The 12,299-nt window shown below is 43.5% G+C and overlaps 1 protein-coding gene across 5 annotated transcripts in view; it reads left to right on the top strand.

Moving 5' to 3' along the window:
• Positions 1-12,299, top strand: part of TARBP1 (TAR (HIV-1) RNA binding protein 1) — a 90,533-nt gene that overhangs the window by 39,098 nt on the left and 39,136 nt on the right. For 4 of the 5 annotated variants that reach the window (XR_009252106.1, XM_058696184.1, XM_058696182.1 and 1 more), the window contains 6 exons: positions 1,872-2,033; positions 8,016-8,203; positions 8,633-8,894; positions 9,014-9,202; positions 10,513-10,703; positions 11,385-11,456. Coding sequence is in view for 4 of the 5 variants with exons in the window: in XM_058696184.1 (XP_058552167.1) it covers positions 1,872-2,033; positions 8,016-8,203; positions 8,633-8,894; positions 9,014-9,202; positions 10,513-10,703; positions 11,385-11,456 (1,064 nt within the window). In the remaining variant the exon portion in view is untranslated. The remainder of the gene's footprint in view (positions 1-1,871; positions 2,034-8,015; positions 8,204-8,632; positions 8,895-9,013; positions 9,203-10,512; positions 10,704-11,384; positions 11,457-12,299) is intronic. The other variant, XM_058696185.1, reaches the window with a different exon arrangement.

Below are 12,299 nucleotides of genomic sequence, written 5' to 3'. Positions count from 1 at the left end.
CTCTCTCTGTCTGTCTCTCTGTCTCTCTCTCTTTCTCTCTCTCTCTCTCTCTCTCTCTCTCGTATTTTCAGCCTCTCCTTGTCTCTTGGATTTTTTTTTTCATGAGCACTGAAACAACTTAAGAGCCCCTCATCTTAAAGACCCTCTCAATTCCACGGTCCCTTCAGTTTTCCTCTCTTCGTCAGCTTGTTTATAAACACGCCCTGCCACTCTGTTCTCTGATTTCTGCCTCTTCTGTCACACGGAAACAGCTGTCTCTAAAGTTGTCATAAACCAAATGGGTGCTTTTCAAGTCCTAGTTTCCTTGACTCCTCAGCCCCGCTGGACACATCAACCACTCCCCCCTGGAAACACCAGGCGTCCTCAGCGTCTGTGACACCTTCCTGTCCTGGTTGTGGCCCCATCGCTCTGCCGTCACCCCCACTTCTGTTTGAACGTCCGTTCTCTACTACATAGACTTGAACGTTAGCACTTTTAGTGTTTTTTGTTTTGTTCTGTTTTGTTTTGAGAGCGAGAGAGCACGAGTGGGGGAGGGGCAGAGAGAGAGAGACACACACACACACACACAGAATCCAGAGCAGGCTCCAGGCTCTGAGCTGTCAGCACAGAGCCCGACACAGGGCTTGAACCTGTGAACCATGAGATCATGACCTGAGCTGAAGTCGGACGCTCAACCCACTGAGCCACCCCGGCACCCCTGAACGTCAGCGCTTTTGTAAGGATGGCCCGGGCCCTTATTTTCTCACGCTCCTCTGTTGAGGGAGGCCCTCTAGGCTGCACCCCCAGCTTTGGTGGTGCCAGGGACCCTACCTCTCCGTCTTCACGCCCGGCTGCTTTCCCCAGCCTACCGCCCCGTCAGCCTAGCGCTCTTTGATGGCCCAGTTGCATCTGTCACACTTAAGCCATTCAGAACTGAAGCCCTCACCATTCCCTTCTCAGTGAATGTACCACCATCCGGCCAGTTTCTAAGAATCCTCCCTGGCACTCTGTCCCTCAGTCTCACCCCAGTGTCCGGTCTCCACCAGCTCCTGCAGCTGCTCCTTCCTGTCTGCCCGGGGGCCCGGCCCTTGGAGTGCCTCACATGTGGTGGTTGCTCAGTAAAAACTGATTAAATGGATGAACTCTGTGCTTCCTGGTGTGGTGGAAGGCCTCCGAGGATATCATCCATAATGAGCACGGTAGTAATCATCAGGCCCGCCATTCGGGGCTCCTCCACTTAGCATACTTTCAGTTGTTTCAGAACCCCTGTGACGGGTGGACGTTACCCTCCGCATTTTGTGGATGAGGGATCAGGCCCGCGGAGGTTAGATCACGGGGCCGGTGGGTGGTGGAGCTGGACTGAAGCACGTGTCTACGAGTCTCAGATACCAGGTGTTCAGTTCCACCTCTCCTACACGCCAGCCCTGAGATGCTGGGTGAGCCGCGTGTCCTCTCAAACTCAGTCATCGTCTTAGGGAGGTGGGACTGCAGCCTTCCTAGTAAGAACAGAGTGTCGCAATCTGCCTGAAACAAAGGCAGTTTCCTTGTTCTAGTTGTCATTATTTATGACGTGTTGGCCCTGGGACGCAAGAGTTGGTAGGACACAGTCTCTGCCTTCCAGGGTCTCGTGATCAGAGCGCCAGCAAGAGGAGTAAATGGTGACGTGTGCTGCAGTTGCGTTAAGTGCAGTCGCTGTGTCAGCACAGGGAAGGAAGTCTTCAGCTCTGCTCGGGGAGATTATGGAGGGCCTCTTGGAGGAGATGGCTTGTTTTCTCTTATTAGTATCTTGTTTTACTGCGTTTAAATAAGGTAATTTATTTTCTGTCTGAACTCTCACAGGTTGATGAAAACCACGAGCCCTGCGTGTTAACGTGTTTTGTTGTCTGTCTTAGGTTTCCGATCTGGATCGTTGCCATTTATACCTGACGGTATTAACTGAGCTTATAAATCTCCATTTGAAGGTTGGGTGGAAACGAGGCAACCCCATTTGGAGAGTTATTTCTCCTTTGAAAAATGCATCCATTCGGCATCTTCAAGAGATGGACCATGGAAAGGTAATCCTTGATTCAGGGTGTATAGTTCGGTTGAATGAGGCGTACGTAGAATACGTATTTGATTATCATACAATATTCTGACATGAAAAGTGTCCGCTGAAATTTAACTTTAACATAGTATCCTTTGTTCATAATATTTGATGAAGACTGGGACTCCTATCCTAATATTAGGTATATAACAAAGGCGTGGTGACTTCAGTCTTAAGACCATTTAGATACAGATTGTGGATTTGCACTGAGTCTTTGCCTCCATACCAACCAGTAAGGGACACGTTAATGTGTCTCAATGTATACAATATATGGTATGTGACATATAACATACATAATATCTGATATATGACATATAACGTGTACTAACACATCCAGCATCCCCCATCCTTGCCTCTCGACCTCATTGTCTGCCCTGGTCTTACACTGTTCCCCCTCTACTCCTCCCCCAACCAGTACCATTTTGCTGTAGTCACGCTAGGCCACCTTGTAGAGCTTCACGGACGACAAGCACATGCCACATCCTTCCCCATCTAGGCTTTCTGTCCGCTCCTTCCACTGACAATGCTTGTCATCCCCCAACCAGTACCATTTTGCTGTAGTCACGCTAGGCCACCTCGTAGAGCTTCACGGACGACAAGCACATGCCACATCCTTCCCCATCTAGGCTTTCTGTCCGCTCCTTCCACTGACAATGCTTGTCAGTAATCTGCCTGGTCCTTATAGGGCCCAACTTGGGTCAGTGACTCATTTATTTACCTATTCTTTATGCCTCCATTGTAGTATTTGTCTTTCTTGTTTTGGGAATAACTTATGTGTATGTGTATTTTCCTCTAGATTTTAGTACCTATAAGCTTTTCTTAAACATGGCATAAAACTGATTCAATTTCTTCACTGGTTATGGGTCTGTTCAAGCTTTCTATTTCTTCCTGTTTGAGTTTTGGAAGTGTGTGGGTGTTTAGGAATTTGTCCATTTCTTCCAGGTGGTCTAGTTTGTCGGCATATAATTTTTCATAGTATCCCCTGATAATTGCTTGTATTTCTGAGGGATTGGTTATAATAATCCCATTTTCATTCATGATTTTATCTATTTGGGTCATCTCCCTTTTCTTTTTGAGAAGCCTGGCTAGAGGCTTATCAATTTTGTTTATTTTTACAAAAAACCAACTCTTGGTTTCATTGATCTGCTCTACAGTTTTTTAGATTCTATATTGTTTTTTTCTGCTCTGATCTTTATTATTTCTCTTGTTCTGCTGGGTTTGGGGTGTCTTTGCTGTCCTGTTTCTGTTTCCTTTAGGTGTGCTGTTAGATTTTGTATTTAGGATTTTTCTTGTATCTTGAGATAGGCCTGGATTGCAATGTAGTTTCCTCTCAGGACTGCCTTCGCTGCATCCCAAAGCATTTGGATTGTTGTATTTTCATTTTCATTTGTTTCCATATATTTTTTAATTTCTTCTCTAATTGCCTGGTTGACCCATTCATTCTTTAATAGGGTGTTCTTTAACCTCCATGCTTTTGGAGGTTTTCCAGACTTTTTCTTGTGGTTGATTTCAAGCTTCATTGCATTGTGGTCTGAAAGTATGCATGGTATGATCTCAATTCTTGTATACTTATGAAGGGCTGTTTTGTGACCCAGTATGTGATCTATCTTGGAGAAGGTTCCATGTGCACTCGAGAAGAAAGTATATTCTGTTGCTTTGTGATGCAGAGCTCTGAATATATCTATCAAGTGCATCTGATCCAGTGTATCATTCAGGACCCTTGTTTCTTTATTGATCCTGTGTCTAGATGATCTATCCAATGTTGTAAGCGGAGTATTAAAGTCCCCTGCAATTACCGTATTCTTATCAGTCCAGGACCAGATGGCTTCCCAGGGGAATTCTACCAGACATTTAAAGCAGAGATAATACCTATCCTTCTCAAGCTATTCCAAAAAATAGAAAGGGAAGGAAAACTTCCAGACTTATTCTATGAAGCCAGCATTACTTTGATTCCTAAACCAGAGACCCAGTAAAAAAAGAGAATATCCCTGGCCAATATCCCTGATGAATATGGATGCAAAAATTCTCAATAAGATACTAGCAAATCGAATTCAAAAGCGTATAAAAATAATCATTCACCATGATCAAGTGGGATTCATTCTTGGGCTGCAGGGCTGGTTCAACATTTGCAAATCAATCAATGTGATACATCACATTAATAAAAGAAAAGATAAGAACCATATGATCCTGTCAATCGATGCAGAAAAAGCATTTGACAAAATTCAGCATCGTTCTTAATGAAAACCCTCAAGAAAGTCGGGATAGAAGGAACATACTTAAACATCATAAGTAGGCATTATGAAAAGCCCACAGCTAACATCATCCTCAATGGGGAAAAACTGAGAGCTTGCTCCCTGAGATCAGGAACACGACAGGGATGTCCACTCTCACCGCTGTTGTTTAACATAGTGTTGAAGGTTCTAGCATCAGCAATCAGACAACAAAAGGAAATCAAAGGCATCAAAATTGGCAAAGATGAAGTTAAGCTTTCACTTTTTGCAGATGACATGATATTATACATGGAAAACCCGATAGACTCCACCAAAAGTCTGCCAGAACTGATACATGAATTCAGCAAAGTCACAGGATACAAAATCAATGTACAGAAATCAGTTGCATTCTTATACACTAATAATGAAGCAACAGAAAGACAAATAAAGAAACTGATCCCATTCACAATTGCACCAAGAATCATAAAATACCTAGGAATAAAGCTGACCAAAGATGTAAAAGATCTGTATGCTGAAAACTATAGAAAGCTTATGAGGGAAATTGAAGAAGATATAAAGAAACGGAAAAACATTCCGTGCTCATGGGTTGGAAGAATAAATATTGTTAAAATGTCAATACTACCCAAAGCTATCTACACATTCAGTGCAATCCCAATCAAAATTGCACCAGCATTCTTCTCGAAGCTAGAACAAGCAATCCTAAAATTCATATGGAACCATAAAAGGCCCCGAATAGCCAAAGTAATTTTAAAGAAGAAGACCAAAGCAGGAGGCATCACAATCCCAGACTTTAGCCTCTACTACAAAGCTGTAACCATCAAGACAGCATGATATTGGCACAAAAACAGACACATAGACCAATGGAATAGAATAGAAACCCCAGAACTAGACCCACAAACGTATGGCCAACTAATCTTTGACAAAGCAGGAAAGAATACCCAATGGAAAAAAGACAATCTCTTTAACAAATGGTGCTGGGAGAACTGGACAGCAATATGCAGAAGGATGAAACTAGACCACTTTCTTACATCATTCACAAAAATAAATTAAAAATGGATAAAGGATCTAAATGTGAGACAGGAAACCATCAAAACCCTAGAGGACAAAGCAGGAAAAAACCTGTCTGACCTCAGCCACAGCAATTTCTTACTTGACACATCCCCAAAGGCAAGGGAATTAAAAGCCAAAATGAACTATTGGGACCTCATGAAGATAAAAAGCTTCTGCACAGCAAAGGAAACAATCAACAAAACTAAAAGGCAACCAACAGAATGGGAAACGATATTTGCAAATGACATATTGGACAAAGGGCTAGTATCCAAAATCTATAAAGAGCTCACCAAACTCCACACCTGAAAAACAAATAATCCAGTGAAGAAATGGGCAGAAAACATGAATAGACACTTCTCTAAAGAAGACATCCAGATGGCCAACAGGCACATTAAAAGATGCTCGATGTCACTCCTCATCAGGGAAATACAAATCAAAACCACACTAAGATATCCCCTCACGCCAGTCAGAGTAGCTAAAATGAACAAAACAGGAGACTAAGATGCTGGAGAGGATGTGGAGAAACGGGAACCCTCTTGTACTCTTGGTGGGAATGCAAACTGGTGCAGCTGCTCTGGAAAACAGTGTGGAGGTTCCTCAAAAAATTAAGAATAGACCTACCCTATGACCCAGCAATAGCACTGCTAGGAATTTACCCAAGGGATACACGAGTGCTGATGCATAGGGGCACTTGTACCCCAATGTTTATAGCAGCATTTTCAACAATAGCCAAATGATGGAAAGAGCCTAAATGTCCATCAACGGATGAATGGATACAGAAATTGTGGTTTATATACACAATGGAGTACTACGTGGCAATGAGAAAGAATGAAATATGGCCTTTTGTAGCAACGTGGATGGAACTGGAGAGTGTGATGCTAAGTGAAATAAGTCATACAGAGGACAGATTCCATATGTTTTCATTCCTATGTGGATCCTGAGAAACTTAACAGAAGACCATGGGGGAGGGGAAGAAAAAAAAATGGTTAGAGAGGGAGGGAGCCAAAACATAAGAGACTCCTAAAAACTGAGAACAAACAGGGTTTATGGGAGGTGGGAGGGAGGGCTGGGTGGGTGATGGGTTTGTGGGCACCTGTTGGGATGAGCACTGAGTGTTGTATGGAAACCAATTTGACAATAAATTTCATAAAAAAAAAAAAAAAAAAAACATGGCATAAAAAGGCGTAGTGGTTATGAGCACAGGCTTTGGGGTTAGACTTCCTAGATGTGGATCCTGTGTTTAACCTTGCTAGCTGTGTGACCTTGAGGAAGTTACTTAACGTCTCTGTGCCTCATTTACCACCACTGCAAAATGAGGGTTACAGAGTTGATCATGAGAGTTAAAGTGAGCTCATGCATGCTAAGACTTTTGAACAGCGTCTGGCACACGGAAAGTCCAGGCTGCTAATTAAAACAGAGAATGTACATGATTGCTTTAATAATGTAGTTTTTAAAGTTGTTTTTAAGAACTGTCCCAAAAGAAAATGATAAGGAAGCCTGATTAGTACTTCAGCATCCTGTCCGGTATGTATTAATGCATTCGCACCGTCAGAGGACTTTGTGAGCTTTGAATGTAGACCAAAATCATGAACCCTATCACAGTGATTCTTAAAAGGTGGCTTGTTTTAGTAATTCACTGAACTATGTTAAGGTTAACAGGGACCATACTGACTAAAAGTAACACTGAATTTTACTTCTTGTGGTGACAGTGTTGCTACGCACAATTTATCCGTAGAGATAGTGGATTTATTTTACGGGGGGCTGGATGGGGGGAGGAAGGGAATGAGTAGCAGAGAGGTCCTCTCGGGCTGGTAGTATTGGGGAGCCCTCTTTCAGACTCTCGATGCAGCTGTTTTCCGTGTGTTGGGTTCTGGCCTGCACTCCTGGCTTCTGTGGTGGTGGTAATGGGTTTCCCGTCTCAGTGCGACGCCAGGCCGTGTTGGTTTCCTTCCTTTGCGCTCCTGCCCGTAGAGCATCAAGCGCTACCCGTGAAATCCTCCCATCTGTTTAACCGTCACAGTAACACTGAAGGGTGGATTCTATTATTGTCCCCATTTTACAGGTGAGAAAGCTAAGGTGTGCCGTGTCCACAGGCAGACCGGTATTGAGTTCAGAGCCGGGATTCAGACCTCTTCCCGTTGGTTCATGAGTAGCTCCTGGTCGCTGTGCTGTGTCCCCTCTCCCGAGGCAGCTAACAGCTGAGCGGAGGAATTATTTGCATGTACGCCTGGAGCCTTGTTTCCCTTCACACACTCCAGGCAGACAGTGAAAGCGAGACTCCCCCGTAGAAATGTGTCCGAATGCGTACGTGGGTAGGAAAAAGATGGAGAAGTGCTGCTTCACGTATACTCGCGGGCTCTGTGTGCGGCTCATCCGTCACGGGACTGCTTCCAGGGACCCACCCCCCAAATCGAAGCGATCCAGTTGTCTTCTTAGTCGGAACTGCTGAATTTTTATTGCCACCTTACATTTGTTCACTGCCCATGTGTACGGAAGTGGCGAAGCGAACGGACCGAACCTGACGGGCGGTGTCGGGTTCCCTCTTGTTCTCACTGATGGGCGGTCGCCGGGAGGGGGACGGGAGGGTGTGAGGCGTCCGTAGGCTGGGCTCTCGGGTCCTGCCTGGGTGGGACTGGCCTACGTGAAATAAGATTGTTCCGTTTCCCCCTCAGGAGCCCACGCTGGGCACGCAGGTCCAGAGGGTCATTAGCATGGCTGCCTTGGCCACGGTGTGTGAGGCCACCGACCGGACGCCGGAACTGCAGCTCGGCTCTCTGGAGGCTGGGCCCACGGAGAGGTTCCTCTCCGCTCTCCCGCTCCATCACACGCTGCAGAAGCCCCACGCAGAGGAGGAGAGCAGGTAGGCGTGTGCACCCTGGAGGACAGCTGCTACACGAAGGGCGTCTTTCTGCTCACGTTTACAGTTTCAGTTTTGTTTTTAGTCATTGAGATAATGAGCGATGGCCCAACCTTATTTATCGGGGATGCGGATTTGGAGATGAGGCCGCGTTCAGGCTGAGCCCGTGTTCTCGCGTTACTCGTCTGTGTTACCGGAAACCCACTGACCCGACTGCACGCGGTTCTCGGTGAATCCCCTTAAAGTGAATGAAAACACCCACCTTCAGAGTTAGAAAGCTGAGGTTTATGTGGTTCCCTTGCTTTTCGGTAGACGGGCTATTTAATAATGACTGTTGAATTTCTCTCCCCCGTGAGGATAGTTCACTACATGCAGGAGAGGCCGACACAGACTGGCGGAGGCCTGGGGCAGTGACTTGATCTTTTGTTTCAGTCTTTGCGAAGAATCCTCGTCTTCCCAAGGATGGGGGAAAATAGTTGCACAATATATCCATGATCAGTGGGTCTGCCTCTCTTTCTTGCTGAAGAAATATCACACCCTGATACCAACCTCAGAGGGTGAAGTTCTGGAACCCATCCTACCTGCCGTCCAAATGCCAGTAAGGACCCTGCAGGCCGCTCTCGAAGCCCTCACGGTCCTGCCTTCGGATCAGGTCCTGCCTGTGTTCCACTGCATGAAAATTTTGGTTCCCAAGGTGAGAGAAAGTGAGACCTGAAGTGAAGAATAACTACAGAACAGAGATCAGTTTCTGAAATTAAGAGATAATTACGTATTTCTTTTTTTTCTTTCTTTCTTTTTTTTTTTTCCTACCAGCTTTTGACCTCCTCTGAATCACTCTGTGTGGAGTCCTTTGACATGGCTTGGAAAATTATATCTGCTTTAAGCAACACTCAGCTGATATTCTGGTCTAATTTAAAAGCTTTTGTTCAATTTGTTTTTGATACCAAAGTTCTTACCACTGCTGCAAAAATCAAGGGCCAGGCATACTTCAAAATAAAAGAGGTAACTTTTTTTACATTGGGGTAAAAATGCATAATGTAAAATGTACCTTCTTACATTTTTCGAGTTCAGTAGAGTTAAGTATGGTCATGTTGGAACAGGTCTCCAGAACTTTTTGAACTTGAACTGGAACTCTGTACTCATTAAACAGCTCCCCTTCTCTCCCTCCCCCGGCAACCACCGTTCTACTTTGTTTCTATGAATTTGACTACTTTAGGTTAAAAGGGGGTAACTTTTTGTTTTTTTAATTTGTGTGACCTGTAGCACGTGAGGAAGAAGAGAGTTCTGTTTGTAATTACGTATTAGATTTGCTGTTATGTATTCATTCAGTCAGTATGTATTTTGAACCTTCTTCAGTGTCATGAGTAAGAACAGAACCTATTAAATGGAAGAGATGTGCAAAAGGGTAGCCTGTGAACCACACGTGCCACAGAAACTTACTTTGATTCATATAATGCTTAAAAAGTTTTTTTAATTAGTTGCCAACTTTTAAGAATTAGGCAGTTTGCATGAAAGTCTGTGTTTCCCTTCTCTTGGAATGCTGGAGAATTGGATGACCTGGCCACTCCTAGGAGCTGCCCGTCCAGATAGGGCACGCCCCTTGCATTTCTCCACAACCAGTCCTTGACCATCCTGGAGACCAATGGCAGACGGCAGGTGCCCTCTGTCACCACATTTATGCTGTTGCTTTTCTTGTATAAAGGAACAATTCTCTGAATATAACCGTAATCAAAAGGTCTTCCTGGTTCCTGAAGGCATTGGCGTTTGCAACCACTGATACACGGTAGGGGACGTATCGTGGTGGAAGGACGTCATGTCTAGGAACTCGTGTAGACCTTGTTATCCAGAGGGGGAAATGGAAAATGAAGTCCTTTTATGACGCTGCTGTCCCTGCACTGCCTCTCTGTCCTTGCCTGTCCCACAGCACACACCTAGAGACCAGGGTCTTTGCTGCCTCAGAGAAGGGAGGGAGGTGGTGACAAAATGCAAAGGAAACTGAAAATATAAAGGGTGAGAGATTTTTCTCCCTTCCATTCTGTTACTTTGGGCAGTTTTTTCTTTTGGAGAGTCTGGGGAGAATATCGCTATCAGTGAAATTGCATTTAGTTTTATTACCGAGGAATGAAAAATAAGCATTCTGTGATTATCAATCATCTTGCAAAACTTTTAACGATAAAGAATTTTTAACTTTTTATCCTCTGTGGTTAGGTTGAAACTGTCATTGGAAGCCATCAAACAAGTTGTTTTAGCAACACTTTTTTTTTTAACCTAAATGGGTCAAAGAATAAAATGACCATTGTATTTCATTCCAGATTATGTACAAGATAATTGAAATGTCTGCTATAAAAACTGGAGTCTTCAATACACTGATAAGTTATTGCTGCAAATCTTGGATAGTTTCTGCTTCAGATGTGTCCCAAGTGTCTTTATCAACTGCTAAAAATTACAGCGAACTTGTCCTTGAGGCCTGTATATTTGGAACTGTGTTTAGGCGTGATCAAAGGTAAAAGACACCATTTTCAACCTGTCTTCATTTCTATTAAGTACCTACTTGAGTAGGATTATGTCTTTATCTTGAGGATTTCAAATTTTTATTTTATTTATTTATTTATTTATTTATTTTTTTTTTTTAAAGTTAATTTTTTTTTTTTTTAACATTTTTTATTTATTTTTGGGACAGAGAGAGACAGAGCATGAACGGGGGAGGGGCAGAGAGAGAGGGAGACACAGAATCGGAAACAGGCTCCAGGCTCCGAGCCATCAGCCCAGAGCCTGACGCGGGGCTCGAACTCACGGACCGCGAGATCGTGACCTGGCTGAAGTCGGACGCTTAACCGACTGCGCCACCCAGGCGCCCCTATTTTATTTATTTTTTAAGTTTATTTTCAGAGAGTGAGAGAGTGGGGGACGGGGGGGGGGGGGAAGAGAGAGAGAGAGAGAATGAATCTCAAGCAGGCTCCACACTGTCAACATGGAGCCTGATGTGGGACTCGAACTCATGAACCGTGAGATCATGACCTGAGCTAAAATCAAGAGTCAGACGCTCAACTGACGGAGCCACCCAGGTGCCCCTACTTTGAGGCTTTCAATTAGACAGATATAAAGTATTAGTTAACTTTAAATTTGGGGTTTTAATATTTTCCTGTCTAAAACCTGTTCTTTGTCAAATATTTTTTATGGGAAGACTTATTCAGGATGTGCAGACCTACATAGAAAATCTTGGCCATGATTGTGCAGCCAACACTGTTATAGAAAAGTAAGTATGGTGGATTTTCCATGTCTTGATATAAATGGAATATTCAAAATTTAACATCGGATGAGAGACATCCTGTGTTTGTTACATTTAATAAGTGTTTCCTAGTGATATCTATAAGATAGTGAAAGAGCCTTCAAAAGCATGTTAGAAATTACATTCCCTGGCTAATATATTTTCTCTAGATGTAAAACTTTTTACTAAAATTTGATAAGCTCAAAAAATGTTTTGAAGATGAAGAAAAAGTGAGAAGAAATTATAGCAAATGACATTGGAAGACATCTTTTTACAATGTTATCACATTCTTTTTTTTTTTAATTTTTTTTTTTTAATGTTTATTTTTGAGAGAGACAGAGCATGAGCGGGGGTGGGACAAACAGAAGGAGACACAGAATCTGAAGCAGGCTCCAGGCTCTGAGTTGCCAGCACAGAGCCCGACGCGGGGCTTGAACCCACGAACCATGAGATCATGACCTGAGCCAAAGTCGGATGCTTAACTGACTGAACCACCCACGTGCCCCAATATCACATTCTTGACGGGAATAAATGAGAATTTTCTTGGAGAAAAACACATTTTACTGCAAAATCCAGTATAAATAAGAAAGTGACTACGGGGATCACAAAACCCCAATCCCTTTTCTTTTTTAGGTGGAGGGGTGGTCATCAACATACACATAGTATTCTCTTAGTTTTGGTCACAACTTACCATTTAACAAGTCAACATACTACACATAAAAATAAAATTGCTTCTGGAATAGGCCCTAAAGTTTTGATTTCTGGGGTAAGACCATTCTTATCTAACCTCTGAATTAATTTTTTTAGAGCTTGTCAAGAGCCTTTTAAAAA

Source organism: Neofelis nebulosa, chromosome 13 (genome assembly GCF_028018385.1).
Source record: "Neofelis nebulosa isolate mNeoNeb1 chromosome 13, mNeoNeb1.pri, whole genome shotgun sequence".
NCBI lineage: Eukaryota > Metazoa > Chordata > Mammalia > Carnivora > Felidae > Neofelis > Neofelis nebulosa.
The sequence above is the reverse complement of the archived record's forward strand: the minus strand, read 5'-3'. Positions and strand labels throughout refer to the sequence as shown.